Source organism: Notolepis coatsorum (assembly GCF_963971535.1).
Source record: "Notolepis coatsorum genome assembly, chromosome: 8".
Taxonomy (NCBI): Eukaryota; Metazoa; Chordata; class Actinopteri; order Aulopiformes; family Paralepididae; genus Notolepis; species Notolepis coatsorum.
Genome location: NC_140172.1, coordinates 77,413,206 through 77,434,131, shown reverse-complemented (window position 1 = coordinate 77,434,131; position 20,926 = coordinate 77,413,206). Strand labels below are relative to the sequence as shown.

The following is a 20,926-nucleotide window of genomic DNA, read 5'->3' as shown; positions in this document are numbered from 1 at the left end:
TGTTGTTTAGGTTTTTTCAGACTTCCACTTCCAGACTGGTGGTTTGTTGAGGGGTTAGGGGTTGGGCCCTATATCTATATACCTGTTCGCTGTATACGTCAGACTGATCGCTCGTATCAAGGAGGCAAAGGGAATGTACAGAACAACTGGGGCAGACTTACAATATATTTGCATTTGTTAGCCATGCTAGCAATCTAAACAATCAGTCCATGCCAAAGCTAGATATGTAAAAGGTGAAAGACTCACTCAAATATGACATCCAGATGTTTTCGTTTGAAATGTTTTTTTCTCAGGAGTGTCATGGTTTCTCCATAGAGCCCCATTAATACTTGAGCTCAGCAGCTCGTGCAGGTTTTATAGTATTAGTATTTGTGGCAGGTCAGCAAGTGTAGAAGGGATATTATTTGTATTAGTATTATTATTATTATTATTATTAGTGGAAGGGATATTATTTTTATTATTAGTATTACCATTATTAGTATTTGTGGCAGTTCAGCGAAGTGAAGAAGGGATATTATAATTTTTTTTATTATTACTATTAGTATTTGTGGCAGGTCAGAAAAGTGAAGGGATATTATTTGTATAAGTATTACTATTAGGGGCCAACCAGCGAAGCTGTGTAGGCCACCTTGAGGGATTCTACTGTTTCTTATTATTATTCTGTGATTGGAGTCTATGGCAGCCCATAGAACCGTATGGGAGAAAGTTATGAAAATTGGCATACTGATTCGGGACAGACCACTGACTCCTGTCACCAAGTCCCATGTCCCCAGCTCCAACACTCTAGCGCCACCAACGTGTCAAAGTTGGAGGTTAATTTATGCACAACTTTTGAAGCCTGAGTCAGATTTTCTTTTTATCAACTTTTTATCCCTATTTTTCTCCCATCCCAATTTTCGTATTATCCAATTCTTCCCTCCCCTGTCTCGGAACGTTGCTAGACCATGCCTCCCACTGGTCGGCTGCAATGTGGACGAAGCCTTGCATCATGTGTCCCCTCTGGTACACGAGGAGGCAGCCGTCGCATCTTTTCACCTGCACAGCGCGATCTCTGTGGCGAGGAGTAACGCGTGGGAGGCTCACGCTGCCCCCGATACTTCCTGATTCTGCTGTACAAGCGCACCAACCGACCTGTAGGAGTCGCTGTCCACAACGTCCGATCCCCACCCCCTAATACTGCCAATTGTATTAGTACTATGAACGACCAGCCAAGCCGGAAGCAACGCAGAGAGCTGGGCTCGAACCCAGCATCTCCTGCGTTAGTGGCGAGCGCCTTACCCACTGCGCCACTTAGCCGCCCCGTCAGATTTTCTAAAACAAGGTACCGTTGGAATCCTTGGCTCAAGCAGAGTTCAACGAGTTGATGTCATTTGCCACCATTTTGGATTTTGTGAAAAACACTGTAGAGACCAATGTCTACACAGGTATGACTTCTTATTCATTTTCCAATGCATTCACTTTTGACACAAGCCGCCAAACAGGAAGTTGAGTCATGTCTCAGAAATGCTTTAATGTATCAACCACATTTGGCAGACTGTTTAGGGACCCAAGTGGCATGTTGACAACTCGTGCACCCTAGCGCCACCAACGTGTCAAAGTTGGAGTCGCGTTTATGCCTAACTTTTGAACTGTATGTCCGATTTTCTTTTATTGTAGCAATGGATTCCCTGGCTCATGCAGAGTTCAAAACACCCCATGGTTTAATTGTTATTCTTATTTTTGGATTGCAGCATGCAAGGTACTCTTGGTCTTATGCACAGTTTCACAGATCTTAAGCAGGGGTTACAGTGTTTTTGTGCTCGTTTTTTTACGTTTTTGAATACGTTTCATGTCCCTTTTACACAGAAATGTGTTTTTTGGTGGATACGGCTGAAACGCTAAATTGTGTTTGCGTTTTGGAGAACCCCTAAAAAACGCGCCGACAACAGCCGTGTAGTCTGCACGGAGCCGTTGTTGCGAAAACGCCCATGCGCAGTAGATACCATCTGCGTGCCCTCCGGTGACAACAGAGTTTGTGTGTGTGGGTGTGTGCAGTGTGCGATCCATAGCATGGTCTTTGGGTGAGCCAGCCAAATAATATTTTTTGCGGGGGGGGGGGGGGGGGGGTGCGCGACGCGCGGTGCGCCTCTCAGGGAGGAGTCAGACTGTTGGAGGATACTGTGATCGCGGACGTTAATGTAGCCTATGTATGTATGTGACAAATAAACCTCTTGAATCCTGTCACATATTCAATCAGTTTCAGTAACTACAGAACACATAATTACTAGACAACTCACTTGTTGAGGTCCGGCCGTCTGGACGGTCTGGGCTTCCACAGCACATTCCATGATAAAAAAAAAGGATCCATTTAATTAGATGATAGATCATCATCCAACACTGTCTACAGTATCTAATCCTATCCTGTGTTCTGATACGAGTCCGACCGCAAGCGCCGGCACGGTCACCGGGCGTTGTAATACTAATAATAGTCGCAGCAGGCTGCAGCGCCTCCGCGCTCCGAATGGTAATTGCAAGAATAGCATGCATGTTGCCATATTACGTGTGAATTAGTGCGCAAATCATTAATCATACATCCAAAATAGCATACGTTTATTATTATACACGATGATGCAGAAAATTACAGAAAAATTAGAAATGCATGGCAAAAGTAGCATTTATTTAGTAATTTAGAGACCCCGAGGGGAGCTTTAGAGACCCCCAAGGGAGCTGATGTCTGATCTAGGGGAGCTATAGCTCACCGAGCTCCCCTCCTGGATCGCACCCTGGGTGTGTGTGTTTGGGACAGAGCTCCCAGCTCTGTGTCCCAAATAGCTGCAGCTACCATGTGTTGTCAAGTTATTCTTATAAGGACCCCAGTCCAAGCTACAACAGTCTGCATTCCCTTAACAATTGTTTGTATTGAGCCGTATTGTATTGTACCCATTATGCAATATGTTAAATAAAGTTTACATCCATTCATTCTGCTAGCATTACCACTGGCTAACATGAGCTAGCATTAGCTATCAGACCCTGTTAGCTCAAAGCTCCTCTTTCAACTTAACAAGCATTAAACAAAAAGGCCCAGTCATCTATTCACCTTTGTTTTCTCTAATGTTATCTAACTATTGATAGCTCCCGATATCATCAGTTTGGTGCTGGCTAACTAGCGTGAGCTAACGTTAGCTTCTAGCCACAATGCTATATTGTTATAATGGCATATTCCATTGACGTTAGCATGCAGCTAACTGTAGCTACGATCTTTTTTTAGACTAAACTATCCGCTCTTGGTGGTCACTTGTGTTGATGTTAGTTTTGTTTCATCAGCAAATGACAGGCAGAACACACAGTGAATGTATCCGTTTTGTTTATTGCACTTTTATTAGGCTTTGCTGAAAAAGAATTGCTGCATTGAGTAAATAGGCAAGATGGTGGCGCCCATAGGCGCCTGCCTTGTTGACATTTTCTTTGCTGGAGCTTCCAGGAAGTGTATTGGCACATTCAAGTTATGATTGGTTGAAATTGCCTTCATGTTCGCCACCTACTGCTTTGGCAGTGTACTACATCACTGTGCCCAGGTGACAAAAACGAAAGTGTGACTCGAGGCTGCCACGTTGCGGCGAAACTCATCTGACAATGAAACGAAAATGAAACTAAGGTGTAACCGCCGCCTTAGAGTGGGGAGAGCTGCATTTTGGAAACATTTCACACTTTCTAAACTGCCATCCCTCTTCCAATTTTCACAACTCATACATAGTGTATATATAAAAACATTCATGTGACTCTTGGGATAAAAATAAACGAAGCCCTGATGTATATTTTTCACCCTGTGACAGGTTGAACGATGACTCCATCCCTCCATTGAGACCAATGGAGCCACACGCTTAACTTGAAGCAGAAAATTACCGAATCAATGTTGCGTTTCTAATTCGTCACCTCTCCTACACTTTTGAAGAGAGGAAGGCATTTTACACTTCAAAATGTCTGTGTGATTGTCTGAATTCTGAAGCTGCAAATAGTTAAGCCATGCTAAGTATACTTTTCGCCCTATTCCAATTTAAATGACGCCCCCCCCCTCACTCAACCAATCGGAAGCAACTGTGAAGGCTGAGATGCCACGGGCTCGACTCAATTCAGCAGATGAGGTTTAGCTCAGTTGGCAGCACGTCGAGGTCCAGAGTTCGAATCTCGCCCGTCCATGTAGTGATTCATTACTATTATGCCCTGTGCACAACTTCATCTGTTTTTGAAAAACGAGGTCCCGTTGAATTCCTTGGCTCAAGTCAAATTCAATGATGTCATTTTCCAAGTGAAGAAGGGGTGCCACAGAGCCTGCTGTAGTGTGATGCGTCTGCTCGCATCATAATCCAGCATGCTCTTTATCAGGTCGAACAGCTGCATGTCATCCGCACCATTACTCTGCATGTACTGCTAGAGAGAGAGATAGAGAGGTTGTTAAAAGTGTACTGATGTTACGTTGAGTGGTTTACCAGAGTGTAGACTATTATACAGTATATATTACTGGGTGTAATACCTTGAATCGTTGACAGTGTATTGGAGTTGAGACTATTATATATATTTTGAGGCTTTGTTATATATATATTGAGGTTTAGTGTATATATTTGAGTTTTAGTACCATGAGAGGTTGACAGTGTATTGGACTTGAGCCTATATATATTTTGAGGCTATATGTTATATATATATCAAGGTTTAGTGTATATATTATATATATTTTGAGGTTTAGTACCATGAGAGGTTTACAGTGTGTGGTGACATCTCTTCCTGAGGAGCTGTCTTCATCCCAGTCCAGGCTCTCACAGTGCACGTAGTGTCTCTTCCTGCATGAACACCAGAGGGAGAGAAATCCAGAGATTGTCTATATAATGAGACAGATCACTGGTAGTTTAACCAAAGACAGTATATAATGAGCAGACAGATCACTGTGGTAGTTTAACCAGAGACCGTATATAATGAGCACACGGATCACTGGTAGTTTTAACCAGAGACGGTATATAATGATCAGACGATCACTGTGGTAGTTTAACCAGAGACAGTCTATAATCAGCAGACAGAGCACTGTGGTCGTTCAGAGACTATATAATGAACAGACAATCAATGTGGTAGTTTAACCAGAGACCGTATATAATGAGCAGATTGATCACTGGTAGTTTTAACCAGAGATGGTATATAATGAGCAGACGGATCACTGTGATAGTTTTAACCAGAGACAGTCTATATAATGAGCGGATCACTGGTAGTTTAACCAGAGACGGTATATAATGATCAGACGATCACTGGTAGTTTAACCAGAGAGTCTATATAATGAGCAGACAGACCACTGTGGTCGTTTTAACCAGAGACAGTCTATATAATGAGCAGACGATCAATGTGGTAGTTTAACCAGAGACTATATAATGAGCAGATGGATCACTGGTAGTTTTAACCAGAGACAGTCTATATAATGAGCAGACGGATTACTGATAGTTTTAACCAGAGACAGTCTATATAATGAGACAGAGCACTGGTAGTTTAACCAGAGACATTCTATATAATGATCAGACGATCACTGGTAGTTTAACCAGAGAGTCTATATAATGAACAGACCGATCACTGTGGTAGTTTAACCAGAGACAGTCTATAATGAGCAGACGGCACTGTGGTCGTTTTAACCAGAGACAGTCTATATAATGAGCAGACGATCACTAGTAGTTTAACCAGGGACACTATGAGATGGAGCACCAGTTTTGAATGACAAAACTAATGAAAGAAATTACTTGCTACAAAACAAATATAAATAAAATAAAACATTCAGAAAATAACTAAATGTGATTTGTTTTGTTGAGTAAAACTATAATCTGCTCAATTTTGAGATTAACTGACTTATTCTATGTAGCTTTCAGATGGTGTATAATACTTATATGTAGCTTTCAGATGGTGTATAACACTTCTATGTGAGACTTATAGAATAGCTACACTGCAGAACCTTATGTGAAGTATAATTTAAGCAAATGACAAATGATTCGGTCAGGAACATTACCACTAGCCCTAAGGACCAGCAGGTTTAATGGCACACCAGAGGATACAGACTTTGGTCCTCATTCTCGAATGTGTTCGTAAGTACCTTGGTAAACATTTCATACCAACAGATTTACGGAAATCCTCCGGATACCTGAACGTGTTAAACCGGTTACGTTCGCAGCTGTGCTCTGCGAATGAAATGCATCATTCATTCTTAAACTGAAATGCACTTTCTCATTCATCTCATTTGCATACAGACACGCCCGCCAGCTCCTTATAAGGCGAAGGAGGTGTGTGCAAAACAACAGGTTTGGCATTGCCCTCCACCATGCATCCATTCTACAGGTAGCACGGAAGCGATTGTGACTGATCTCAAAATGAGATTAGATTCAAATGTATTGTTATTATTAAGGCTGTCAATCGATTAAAATATTTAATCTGATTAATCGCATGATTGTCCATAGTTATCGCGATTAATTGCATATTTTGTATCTACCTTAAACGGATCTTTTTCAAGTTTTAAAACTTTTAATACTCTTATCAACATCAGAGTCAACAAATGCTTGCTTTATGCAGCCATTTAACACAAAAGGATGACCATCATGCATTGCAAATTTGCATCAAATTCAAAACAGTGATGCGCAAAATAACTTAAAAGAAAATAATAATTTAAAACAATGAATAAAGTGCATGAAATAATATGGGAAAGAAAACGTTAGGAACTTGTTACCTTCACCCACACAAGGGCTGAGGACTCACACCCTCGCCCCCCCCTCTCTCTCTCACACACAATCTCCCATGTCTTTCTCTCTTGCCCCTTCCTCATCTCTCTCACCCCCCCCCTCTCTCTCTCACACACACACACTTTGAGTCAGAAACAATGAGAGTATCAATACTACACCTGAGTGAAGTCTAGTAAAAAAAATATATAATAAATAATTTATACTTAGAGAGCAGCTGCACAATGGAGGGTAAGGGATAGGCCGAAAGCAGCTGCACATTATTTGTTTATTTTTGGACATGGTTGTTGAGACATGGCTATAAATGTAAAACATAATTGTTAATGATGTTAATGTCGTATTTATTATCATTATAATAATTTTATATATTTACTCTATATCGAAGTGTTATTGGCATGACATCTCATTGTAATGTCAATACTGGACGACTGCGCACTTGTCAAGAGCCAATCGTGCAGTCTTTCATTATTGACATTACAATGAGATGTCATGCTAATATGTCATGTTCTACAGTAGGACGTACTACTATAATACCTAATAAAACAAGTAATTAGAATAATAGAGGCCTACTGCTGGAACGATTCATTTCGCACATATATATACGGTACGTGTGTGTGTGCTCATGCATTGAGGCTGCTTCACATACGCATTTATTTCGTTTAGCAATGGAAGGAATATCAAACCAACAATAAATAATATAGAGAAGAAGACAGTATATGGCATATTAATACAGTATATTCCACTATACAGTACAGTAGCTATATCTGCGGCGATCGGTTTAGTTCTTATTTATTTAGTTTGCAATGTGTGTGTGTAATGCTCACGATGCCTCATTGAGTCAGGACTATAAATGCAAAATGTAATTATTCATTATAATTATTCCACGGATATCTGTAGTATCGGCAATCCCCAATGACTTGCCCCAGAGAAAGCTGTTGAAACCATGAGCGTACACTGGTCTGTCCGACTTGCGAATGCCTTTTCAAGTATGTATATCCTACAAAGAATTTACAATACCAAGCTGTTCGAGAATGCCGAATAAGTATGTAAATCGAGTTATGAAGGGGTTCCTTGGTAAGTTTTATGTATGTCTTTTCGAGAATGAGGACCTTTGTTTGGTGTGTGTGAACTAAGCTAAATCGAGAATTCTTTGTTTGACTTTCCTGTCTATGAGGAATTAAGGGATGTAATTTTTAGTAAAATGTCCTCTATTTATGTAGATTTTCTTGAGCAGGATTTAAGGGTTAGTATTTACCTGGTTTTGGTCAGGAGGTCTGGGGGGATGGGACCCAGGACTCTCTCCATCATGGCCAGGTGCTCTTTGCTGTCATGGGTCTTAAACAGCAGACAGATAGACAATCATTGTGATTCTAGGGATCTAACGATTAACCGATTTGTATTTGAAAATTCGGAGGGGAATCTAAAGATTCAGTAAGTCTTTAATTAGGGATGTTCGATATTGGCTTTTTTACCGATATCCGATATACCGATATTGTCCAACTCTTAATTTCCGATACCGATATCAACCGATACCGGTATATGCGGGGTTTCCCCCCCCCAAAAAAACACAACATTAGGCATACTTTTCACAATAAATAAAATAAGAATTTGTTCTTACTTGCTTGCCTGGGTAAATAAAGGTTAAATAAATGTAAAAAAAAATGTAATATTTTTTTGAAAACCGATAACGATCATTTCCGATATTACATTTTAATGCCAATATCGGTCGATAATATCGGACATCCCTATCTTTAATCTATATGACTGATCCTCAACCTTTATTTATACTCGAAAAGACAATTGAGGTCACCCTCATTGTCAATGTCGTCGAGACTTTTACATTTTTCTTTTTCTTTAATATTTTCTTTTGTTTTAACTTTTTCTGTATTTTTGCTCTCATCCCAATTTAGTCGTTATGCCAATTCCCTTCCTGGTCGTTGCGCGCATTGTCCCACTGTCGGCCTAGGGAGGGTGTAGAACTACCACATGCCTCCTCTGATACATGTGGAGTCAGCCAGCTGCTTCTTTTCACCTGACAGCGAGGACTCTCACTGGGGGAATGTAACACGTGCGGAGGTTCACGCTATTTCCCCCCGATCCCTTCCCTGCTGAACAGGCGCCCCGACCGACCAGTAGGAACCGCAGTTTACAACAACCAGGACACATACCCCGCCGGCTTCCCACCCGCTAACACTGCCAATTGTTAGCCCGAGGTACCGCTGACAGCTGGATTCGATCCCAGAGTCTCTGCGGTGGTAGGCGAGTGCATTCTCCACTGCGCTACCCAGCCTATGTCGTCGAGACTTTACAGACATTTCAATCCACACATTTCTACAATATAACAATAAATATGAATAACTATCTCTATATAGTATAAAATTCACAGGCATAAATCAGCACACAGATTGACAGAATAAAAAAAACAATGCATAAATTGCAGACATAAGAATAGGTATAAAAGTAGTGCAATGTAAACGTGCAGACTTAATAATGGCATAAAAAATAGTTATATAAAGAAAGTGTTGTGTGTCTGGGAGGGAGGTCGCCTACTGCAAGCTATCCTGCCCAGCAACACTTCAGCCATGTAGGAGCTACTATACGTCGGGTCATAGCTAACAGACTACCACAAGTGTCACAGAAACAAAGTGTCAGGTGATGTTTCTTTCATACAGACTAAGATAACGCATCAAGATGCTACAGTTAGTGGGTGTATTCTGATGTGGTGTACTTTCAGCAGCACCAAACTTTCTTGTGTGTGTGCATGTGTATGTGTGTTTATGTACCTGGAATAAGGTGATGCCCAGGTAGAACTCTAGGAGGATACAGCCCAGACTCCACACGTCACACGCCTGGCTCCACCCCAGATCTGACACAACACACACACACACACAGTTGCTGGTTCAACCCTCAGTGCTGGCATCATATTAAATATGGATCACGTGAAATATGGATCGTTACTAAGCTAACACACTGTCAGCATGTAAATAAAGCTAAACATGTCATTCATCATGGTCCAGGTCTCATCATGTCATTCATTCTGGTCCAGGTCTCATCCTGGTCCAGGTCTCATCATGGTCCAGGTATCATCCTGGTCCAGGTCTCATCCTGGTCCAGGTCTCATCATATATCATTCATCCTGGTCCAGGTCTCATCATGGTCCAGGTCTCATCCTGGTCCAGGTCTCATCATGGTCCAGGTCTCATCATGTCATTCATCCTGGTCCAGGTCTCATCATGTAATTCATCCTGGTCCAGGTCTCATCCTGGTCCAGGTCTCATCATGTCATTCATCCTGGTCCAGGTCTCATCATGGTCCAGGTCTCATCATGTCATTCATCCTGGTCCAGGTCTCATCATGGTCCAGGTCTCATCATGTCATTCATCCTGGTCCAGGTCTCATCATGGTCCAGGTCTCATCATGTCATTCATCCTGGTCCAGGTCTCATCATGTCATTCATCATGGTCCAGGTCTCATCATGGTCCAGGTCTCATCCTGGTCCAGGTCTCATCATGGTCCAGGTCTCATGTCATTCATCCTGGTCCAGGTCTCATCCTGGTCCAGGTCTCATCATGTCATTCATCCTGGTCCAGGTCTCATCCTGGTCCAGGTCTCATCATGTCATTCATCCTGGTCCAGGTCTCATCATGGTCCAGGTCTCATCATGGTCCAGGTCTCATCCTGGTCCAGGTCTCATCATGTCATTCATCCTGGTCCAGGTCTCATCATGGTCCAGGTCTCATCATGTCATTCATCCTGGTGATTATCCTAGAGGTCACAATAGGTCATTTTATACCATGAGGTCAAGTTTAAAAAAAGATAAATGGTCTCTCTACAGTGAAAAGGCTCCTATGGGGACGGACAGTTGGCGCGGCTCAGGTTTTTCGCCATGGGATTTGCTCCACAACGATTGTGCTTACTTTTAGTAATTTTGTTTATTTTTACTACTTTTTTTATAGAAACAACACTGGCAGCAGTGGCGGCTCGTGAATTCTTCTCCAGAGGGGGCGCTATACCAAACATTTTGAAAACATGTACGCACGCATTGGCGAATATTATCACCATTGCCATCAATCAATATATGATCACAGTCAGTCAAATACAGCCGCCACGCTTCCAATATGCCCTACACAATGAGAGAGAGAGAGAGAGAGAGAGAGAGAGAGAGAGAGAGAGAGAGACTCTCTTACTTGTTAAGTTGAAACGCACAGTGGTCCAGCAGGCAGAAGGGCTTGATCAAGTATATCCACTGTTGTCCAGACTGTGTTGATGTCCATCCATGTCCACACTGAATCCATATATAGCTTCTTGTTAGCCTTTGTTGATGTCCATCCATGTCCACTGCATCCATATATAGCTTCTTGTTAGCCTTAGGCTAGTACTGTGAGTGACGAGCTGTCTCTTTGCCCATTTCCGCGTCGAACAGCCTGCAAACTACCTGGCATTCCTATCGCCCTGCTCTAAGACAAACTCTAACCTTAACCAACTTTGAAAGAGTGCCTAAGCTTAACCGTCGAAAGAACTTGCCGTCACGCTCTAAGACAAAGTGTGACTGCATCACAACACAACAGCTAGTATCGAGTAACTATCTAGTCTACTAACCAGAAACTGGCGTCGGCCAATCAGAGAGAGCGTCTCCGTGAAATGCGGCTACGGAAAAAACTGTCGTCGGCCAATCAGAAATGCGGCTACGTAAATTATAGACGCTGCTTGCTTAGACCGCTTCAAATCGCGCCCGGCTTCCATCATAATACATCATATTTCAACACACAGCGCGTTACGCACTGATTGGCTGCGACGGATACAGCGATGAAACCAGTGCACGGCGTGCACGCCCACTGTAAGCGCTATTGCGTCTAGCCCGAGAGAAATGCGGCTAGGAGAAATGCGGCTACGGTAACGGAACGTATTCTCTATCAGACACAGTCACTTCCTGTTCATGAAAACGATTATTTATATTTTATATATTAACGTTATATTGTGCATTGGAAACACAAACATACTTAAAATTAGTAAATATTATTCATTTTAAACATGTTTATATTATTTATAGGGCTATAAAAAATAAAAATAAAAAAAAGTATTTCTTCTTCTTCTCTCTTTTAACCAGGGTTAACCAGGGGGGGCGGCGCCCCAGCGCCCCTAGTGGCAAGCCGCCACTGACTGGCAGGGACGTCATACGACCACCAGTCACTTATTGACCTAAACTCCGGACTTAAAGAGGAGTTTAGAGACACTTTATGCCAAGATTGGCCACCGGAGATCAGGCGGGACAGAGACAAAGAGAAATGCGGCGGCAAGAAGAAGCATAGAGGCAGAAGAAGTGGAATCAGATTAAAGTTAAAAAGATCTGCTTACCGTCCGGCGATCCCATCCATCTTTCTGGCGAATGCACGTTCGCTAGAGAGTAAGATGGATGATTTACGAGCGAGGGTCCGATTCCAGCGAGAGATGAGGGACTGCAACATCATGTGTTTCACGGAGACTTGGTTGAAACCAGCGACGCCGGACCACAGCGTCTCTCCCTCGGACTCCTTCACCGTCTACCGAGCGGACCGCACAGAAGCCTCCGGGAAGAGCATCGGCGGGGGTGTCTGTCTTCTGACCAACAACGGCTGGGTTAGCCCCAAGGAGATCAAGATACTCTCCCGTTCATGCTCCCCGGACATGGACCATCTCTCCATTCAATGTCGCCCCTTCCACCTTCCCCGAGAGTTTACCGCGATCATCATGACTGCGGTGTACATTCCTCCCCAAGCAAACACCGCCAGGGCTCTGGCGGAACTACAGGATCATCTAAACACCCACCAGATCAAACACCCAGACGCAGCCATGATCGTAGCCGGTGATTTCAATCAGGCGAATTCGAAGAAAGTGATGCCGTCCTTTTTTCAGCACATCGCCTGCTCCACCAGAGGAGGGAATACGCTCGACCACTGCTACACCCCGTTCAGAGCCGACTACAAGGCAGTACCGGCTCCGCCATTAGCGGGAGCTACAAGCACATCTGATCATGACTCCATCTTCCTTCTCCCCGCTTACAAACAGAGATCACGTGACGCCGTCGTGTCACGTGAGGTAAAGAGATGGTCCGACCAATCAGAGGCCATGCTTCAGGACGCCCTCGAAGATGTCGACTGGGATATGTTCCAAGGAAGCGCCAGTGACGTAAGCGAGTTCGCAGATACTGTTGTTAGCTTCATAGCTACCTTGGCTGATAGTATCGTCCCCACAAAGAAGGCAAGGGTCTTCCCAAACCAGAAACCGTGGGTGGACAGTACTATCAGAGCAGCTCTGAAATCTCGCACCACTGCTTACAACCTGGGCAGAGAGACCGGAAACATGGAAGAGTACAAGGCAACAGTCTATACTCTGCGCAAGGCTGTTAAACTGGCCAAACGGACGTATGCTGACAAAATGGAGACACAAATGGCACAGAATGACACAAGAGGCCTATGGCGGGGACTGAGGACGATAACTGACTACAAAGTCAGCGGCCCCTCAATGGGGAGCGACGACGCCTCTCTCGCGGACAAACTCAACTCTTTCTACGCTCGGTTTGGTGCAAACAGTGACAACGCTAGCTCAACGGCTAGTGACGTCACTGGCGCGCCGGCTGTTGTGGAGGGGGGGGGGGGGCATCTGCGGGGGGGCAGGGACGCTCTCTCATTGATGGTACACAGTGTGAGAAGAGCATTTATGCAGGTGAACACCAGAAAGGCTGCTGGCCCAGATGGAATAACAGGACGCATACTTAAGTCCTGTGCTAACCAGCTAGCCCCTGTGTTCACCACCATATTTAATCGATCCCTGGCGGAGTCAGTGGTCCCTGCCTGCTTCAAGGTGTCTACCATTATCCCGGTACCAAAGAAATCCTCCCCAACAGGTCTCAATGACTACAGACCGGTGGCACTCACCTCTGTGGCCATGAAATGTTTTGAGAGGCTGGTCAAGGATCACATTTGTGCCTCCCTCCCCAGTGATATGGACCCTATGCAATTTGCATACAGGCCAAACAGGTCCACTGATGATGCGGTCTCCCAAGTACTGCACAGCACACTCTCACCTGGACCGCCAGAAGGGGGGCTATGTGAGACTGTTGTTCATTGACTACAGCTCAGCGTTCAAAACCATAGTCCCGTCTGGTGGACAAGCTGATCGAGCTGGGTCTGAGCTCCGCTCTGAGCGCCTGGATACTGGACTTTCTGAGTGAAAGGCCCCAGGCGGTCAGGGTGGGGGGTCAGACCTCCAACACCATCACCCTGAGCATCGGGTCCCCCCAGGGCTGTGTTCTGAGCCCCCTGCTGTACTCACTATACACACTCACTATACACACAAGTTCAGCTCCAACTCCATAGTGAAGTTTGCGGACGACACAGTGGTGGTGGGGCTGATACTGGACAACGACGAGAAGGCCTACCGGGAGGAGGTTGAGGTACTGGAATGCTGGTGCCAGGACAACAGCCTGCTCCTGAACATTGGTAAAACCAAGGAACTGATTGTGGATTATAGGAGAGGACAGCAGGAGTCACACACACCACTGAGGATAAACGGGGCTACCGTGGACAGGGTGAGCAGCTTTAAGTACCTGGGGGTCCACATCTCAGAGGATCTGACATGGACAACACACATAGACTCAGTCGTAAAAAAAGGCGAAGCAGCGCCTCTACCACCTGAGACAGTTAAGGAAGTTCAGAGTATCTGGGAAGATACTTCAGTCCTTCTACTCCGGAGCTGTAGAGAGCATCTTGACTGGAAACATCACTGCCTGGTATGGCAACAGCACGGCACAGGACAAGAAGGCCCTACAGAGAGTGGTGCGCTCAGCCGAGCGTACCACAGGTATTGCACTACCACCCCTGCAGGTTCTATACAACAAGAGGTGCAAATCCAGAGCCTGCAGAATAATGAAAGACCCTCACCACCCCAACAACAGCCTGTTCATGCTGCTGAGGTCAGGCAGACACCTGCGAACACCAGCTACTAGGACAGAGAGACTTCAGCTTCTTCCCCCAGGCCATCAGAGCCTTGAACACTGAACTCTCCACACACAAGCACACATGAGCACACACACGACACACACACTGTACACGCTCACACACTAGCAGCCACTTTAACATGAGCAAACACACACTCATGCTGCACACGCTCACACTTATGGTCACTTTACAAAAGGAAAGGTCACTTTAAGAATAGTATAGTATAACTTGAGATTGTATAATATAGCATGTACATAAAGATCCAGTGCCTCATCCGTAGCTAACAGTGTATTGCACTACCACAGGACTTAGCATGTCCTACCATGCTCTGTAAATAACTCATGTACATATATCGATATGCCCTACTCTGTTTACTTGTTTTATTGCACAATGTCGTTCTATTGGATTCTATTATATATTACTATTGTATTATGCACATCGTTGCGGGCAAGACCCCCCGCATTTCATTGTATACTTGTATACCGTGACAAATAAAACTCTTGACTTGACTTGACATCATGTATTTGTGCAAGTGTATGTACAGGTATATGTATTTGTGTATGTACATGTAGTTGTGCATCTGTATGTATTTGTGTATGTATGTATTTGTGCATGTGTATTATGTAGTTGTGCATGTGTGTCAGTACCGAGGATGACCTCTGGGGCGCGGTAGTGTCGTGTTGACACCAGGGAGCTGTGGTGGGCGTGGTCAAATGTGGCGCTGCCAAAATCCACCACCTTCACATCCAAACTCCTCAAAATCCTCTCATCACGCTCCTGTCACACACACACAGACACACACACACACACACACACACACACACACACACACACACACACACACGCACAAACACACACACACACACACACACACACACACACAGAGACAGAAACACAGAATAGAGACTTGCAGTCTCGTCAAGTGTCTCTTGCTCTCAGTCCAGTACCTTTCCCACTCTGAAGAAAGTTGTTCATGTTCACAAATAACAGTAATTATAAACCATCCATACGAGTCTCAACTTTCCAGTCACACCCAATGTATGCAATTACTGTTTAAGGATCCCAGTATGCAGAAATAATCAAATACACTATTTTAGGAATAGGTGACACATTTGTACTGCATCCAAAAAGATGCATGGGATTAGCATGAAGTGGCCATGTCTGAGCTGGACTGAGTCAGAGGGTCAGTCATGAACATAATTAATCTATATAACAGTCAGTTATGAGCATGGTTAATCTATATTAACAGTCATAAACAAGGTTTATCTATAATAACAGTCATAAACATAGTTATTCTATAATAACAGTCATAAACAAGGTTTATCTATAATAACAGTCATGAACATAGATGATCTATACTAACAGCCATAAACATAGTTTATCTATAATAACAGTCATAAACATGGTTAATCTATATTAACTGTCATAAACACGGTTAATCTATATAACAGTTATAAACAGGTTATACACCTAAACTAACTAACTAAACAGGTCTAAACAAATATAACTTTAGTTATGAACACGGTACGAACCATCTTGTCATTGGAACACGGTACGAACCATCTTGTCATTGTACTCCATGTTGTAGTCTGAACACACAAACAAGATGTTCTCAGGCTTCAGGTCCGTGTGGGTCAGCTGGTTACGATGAAGGACTGATCCAATACAGACACACAACACAGAGACACACATGCATGTACATACACATAATATACACACAGAGACACACATGCACGTGTGAATGAACTGAGAGCAGGTAATTAACTAATAGTACTAATAATAATAGTCAGATTTGGCCTTTCTTAATGAAGACGTGCATTTATTTCTAATTTGGCAAAACGATGCCCAATGAGTGGGTTCTCCAGAGCAGCTGGATCAGGTGAGGACCAAGGGGGCAGCCCCGTTCTTTACCCTGAGTTTCTTAATTGGAGCACAGGAGTCAATAATAGATAGAAATGTTTCTATGAAAAATTCCAATGATGCCAAATCAATATCTATACATTCTGATGTTAAGTACAAGTTACTATTTATCAGTTAAAAAGGCACACGTATTAAAATGCTTTCGATTTCTCTTTGAGACCACATGGGACGTTGACCTTTTTAACCAAGTTTCTCTCACACAAGCAACAGGGCAGTCGTTTAAGTTACATATTATTACCACATAAAACCTTACAGGCAAGGACAATAACCAATAATGTGTTTGCAGTTCACCTCATATTAATAATATTTTTGTATCTACAGTATGTACATTTGAATATTGAAATTGGTTCTGAAAAACGGGATTAGCAGTTGAATCTTCAAGACAACCAGCACACGTCATCACCACCACTAGAGGCTGCCATTTTGTTAAAGCTTGTGCATTAATTTTGGAGATCACCTTGCCTTCTGTGAAATTATAGGAACCAACAATACATAATTAGCTCTGCAGATGGTGCTGCAAACAATTACAATTTACAATTTGGTCATGTAGCTGACGCTTTTATCCAAAGCGACTTACAGATTGTGAATACGTCTCTGGTCACTAGCTAACTATTGTCTTCAAAAGGTGTTTTTCTGCTATCTGCTTGGGGAAATCAGAAGATAAAACTGAAATGTCAAAATACCCACAACTGCATTGGGCTGCATATAGTAACACCATTAACACTTTGAGTGCCACGGACGTTATAAGTCGTTAGTTCATGCCGCCAGTTGAATGCCAGCAACTAGCGTTTGTTTGTTGTTTTTTTTTATTTTTATTAGCGATTTGAATTCATATTTCATCAATCGAGCCTCACGCTAGTGCTCCAAACTCTCTCTGAGCTCCATTGGGAAAATACCGCCCCCTATCGTCTCTCCCTGTGTAACTGCACCCCATTGGATTAGACCAGTGGTTCCCAAAGTCGGGGTCGCGACCCAAAGGTGGGCCGCGAGCAGCCACGGATGGGCCGCGAGATGATTTAAAAAAAATTAAAAAAAAATTAAAAAAAATTAAAAATAAACATTTTCTTTATTTTTTATTTTTTTATTTTTCATTTTTTTATTTTCATTTTTTTTGTCAGGCCACTGAACTTAGAAGCAGGCCAGGACAGTGTTTCTAGTTGTATTCTAAAATTATTTTCTATTGTATTCTAAAATGTGACTATATGGTTTTATATTAACAAAAACGAAAAATCTACTTATTTCAACGAACATTTCAAACTAAATAACAGATTATGCACATAAAACGCTGAAAACAACCGAAGCAACAATAGTATTTTAATGAGGCTATTATTATTATCATTATTATTTTGCAACAAGTTAGCCCTCTCATAAATAGCACATATAAATGAATAACTAACTTGAACTAACTTAATAGGATTGAAGTGATATTTGGCTTAAAAAATCGGTCGCCTGGCAAAAAAAAAAAAAAAAAAAGCCAGACGATGTGCATTGGGCCGCGGCTCTCTGACGCCTTATTTTCTGGGCCCTGGCCTGAAAAGTTTGGGAACCCCTGGATTAGACTGATGGGGGGGGGGCAGTTTCCTCATTTTACTTATCCGGCAAGTCATCTGAAGAGACCGAAGTGATTGCAGAGCCGGAAAACAACGTGGAATACATATTTACAGTACCCAGCGCTGAATCAATAAACGCAATCGATATTTGGAATGGTGATCAGGAATTGGAATAATCTTTTTGGAGAACATCTGATATGAGGTAAGGAATCTATTTGACCAGTCTTGGGGTAATCGGATCTGTTTTCACCTATATATCAGTGTTTGCCCCGTGTGTGTGTGTGTTTGTGCGTGTGTGTGTGTGTGTGTGTGTGCGCGCGCGCTGATCAGGAAATGAGAGAATCGATTTTTCAGATCGCTTCTCTAGCGTGCATAAGTACACATACTATCGATAATCTAGCGTTTATTTGAAAACGATTCATAAATAGGCCGAAAAATGACAGTTTTTTGTGTATTCCAGAATATTCCAGTAAATGCCGTTTATCACGGAATCTTTATATTTTCCTGAAACTTTCAAGAAAACGAGGGCTTTTCAAGATGCTATAAAAAGGAAATTAACCGATTAAAAAACAATCCGTTTCGACAATGTTGACTGCAAACAAGTCATTGATAAGCGACGGGCAGATTCGACACATAGCCATAATTTAAGACATAGTTTATGCATTTAGAGCGCTATCAAGGAGCTTCTATCCCCAGGCCATCAGGCTGCTAAACGAACAATAATCGCTAAACGAACAATAATCACTATGCAACAACCATCAAATGCACACAGCACACACACCCACACGCACACACTCACTCAAACAAACAACACACTGCAGCACCCACTCTCCACACTTTAGATCACACAAACACACTTACACTTTATATTTATTGATAAAGGATTTGCACTACAACTCGTACACCTACTGTGAATTGTACCTAAACTGCACCTCGTCCATTTATGCCTTGCACTATATAGTATTGTATATTAGTACACTGCACAGTATTGTATATTGTATGGTAACTACGTCTACGAACATTGTACATATGTCTAAACTGAACACTGTGACCTCTTTTTTTACTTCTAATTTTTACTATGTTTTTATTTCATACTTATCTTGTCATGCACAGTCTCTGGAGCGCAACAGTAAGAAGCATTTTGTACAAAAGTATTCTGTACTTCTGTATGACAACTATTAAAGAAACTTGAAACTTGAAACTTGATCAATGAAGTGGGTGGTGGCATTCAACGGGGGTAAGGCGCACCGCATTGCTGGTAATCAAAGTGTTAAGGATTTGATAATGGATTTTGCCCTTGTCTTCCTGTATTTCTCCTTGTGCTGGTTAACGGACCGGGGCGATGCAAACTGGACCAGTCGCTGTTTAATCTCTTTCATAGAAAAAAACAAAGAGCCTATGTAATGTGCCCAAACAACATACTTAAATGATGCTGGTGAATATTATATGATACAGTTCAGGTTGTATATTATATGATACAGCTCATGTTGTATATTATATGATACAGCTCATGTTGTATATTATATGATATAGCTTGTGTTGTATATTATATGATACAGCTCATGTATATTATATGATACAGCTCATGTTGTATATTATATGATACAGCTCGTGTATATTATATGATACAGCTCATGTTGTATATTATATGATACAGCTCATGTTGTATATTATATGATACAGCCCATGTTGTATATTATAATTTATGATACAGCTCATGTTGTATATTATATGATACAGCTCATGTTGTATATTATATGATACAGCTCATGTTGTATATTATATGATACAGCTCATGTTGTATATTATATGATATAGCTTGTGTTGTATATTATATGATACAGCTCATGTATATTATATGATACAGCTCATGTTGTATATTATATGATACAGCTCGTGTATATTATATGATACAGCTCATGTTGTATATTATATGATACAGCTCATGTTGTATATTATATGATACAGCCCATGTTGTATATTATAATTTATGATACAGCTCATGTTGTATATTATATGATACAGCTCATGTTGTATATTATATGATACAGCTCATGTTGTATATTATATGATACAGCTCATGTTGTATATGATATGATACAGCTCATGTTGTAGCTGTCAGTTATATGATACAGCTCATGTTGTATATTATATGATACAGCTCATGTTGTATATTATATGATACAGCTCATGTTGTATATGATATGATATAGCTCATTAGCTCATTAGCTGTCAGTAGTTCCTCTAAGCGCATAGCTTGAAACCTGACCTGATGAATCAATGGATACAGTGGTACTCACAACAGACACCCCTAAAGAGCTGGAGGGCCATGTGTCTGATCTGCTCCACGCTGAAAGGCAGGAAGCCGTTCTCTCTCAGGAAGTCGAAGGTGCTGACGCCCAGGAGCTCAAATACTATACAGATATGACCACGGTGGTTAAACCAGTCCAACATACAGACACACGCACTGGAGAGAAGAGAGGAGGGGTAGAGAGTAGATGAGATGAAGGGTAGAGATCATATATATATATCAGTTGAACATTTTCCAACGAATCTTTAAGAAATTCCTAGGAAGATTCTCGTATCTTTATTATTTATAAAAATATGAATAGTATGACCACAGTGTTGTGTGCTAATTAGAGCCTGACCAGTATATCGGTTTTTGAATATTATCGGCTGATATTGGCTTATCTGTATCAATATGTATGTTAGACAGAATTCAAGCTAAATGTGTATGAGAGGGAAA

The 20,926-nt window shown here is 42.2% G+C and overlaps 1 protein-coding gene across 1 annotated transcript in view; it reads right to left on the bottom strand.

Moving 5' to 3' along the window:
* Positions 1-4,254: 4,254 nt before the first annotated feature.
* Positions 4,255-20,926, bottom strand: part of LOC311233493 (dual specificity protein kinase CLK4-like) — a gene marked incomplete at both ends in the record, with an annotated part of 32,460 nt that continues 15,788 nt past the window's right edge. The window contains 7 exons of the mRNA XM_084320460.1: positions 4,255-4,407; positions 4,724-4,814; positions 7,990-8,069; positions 9,518-9,600; positions 15,358-15,487; positions 16,271-16,365; positions 20,481-20,647. Of these exons, the coding sequence (XP_084176586.1) occupies positions 4,255-4,407; positions 4,724-4,814; positions 7,990-8,069; positions 9,518-9,600; positions 15,358-15,487; positions 16,271-16,365; positions 20,481-20,647 (799 nt within the window). The remainder of the gene's footprint in view (positions 4,408-4,723; positions 4,815-7,989; positions 8,070-9,517; positions 9,601-15,357; positions 15,488-16,270; positions 16,366-20,480; positions 20,648-20,926) is intronic.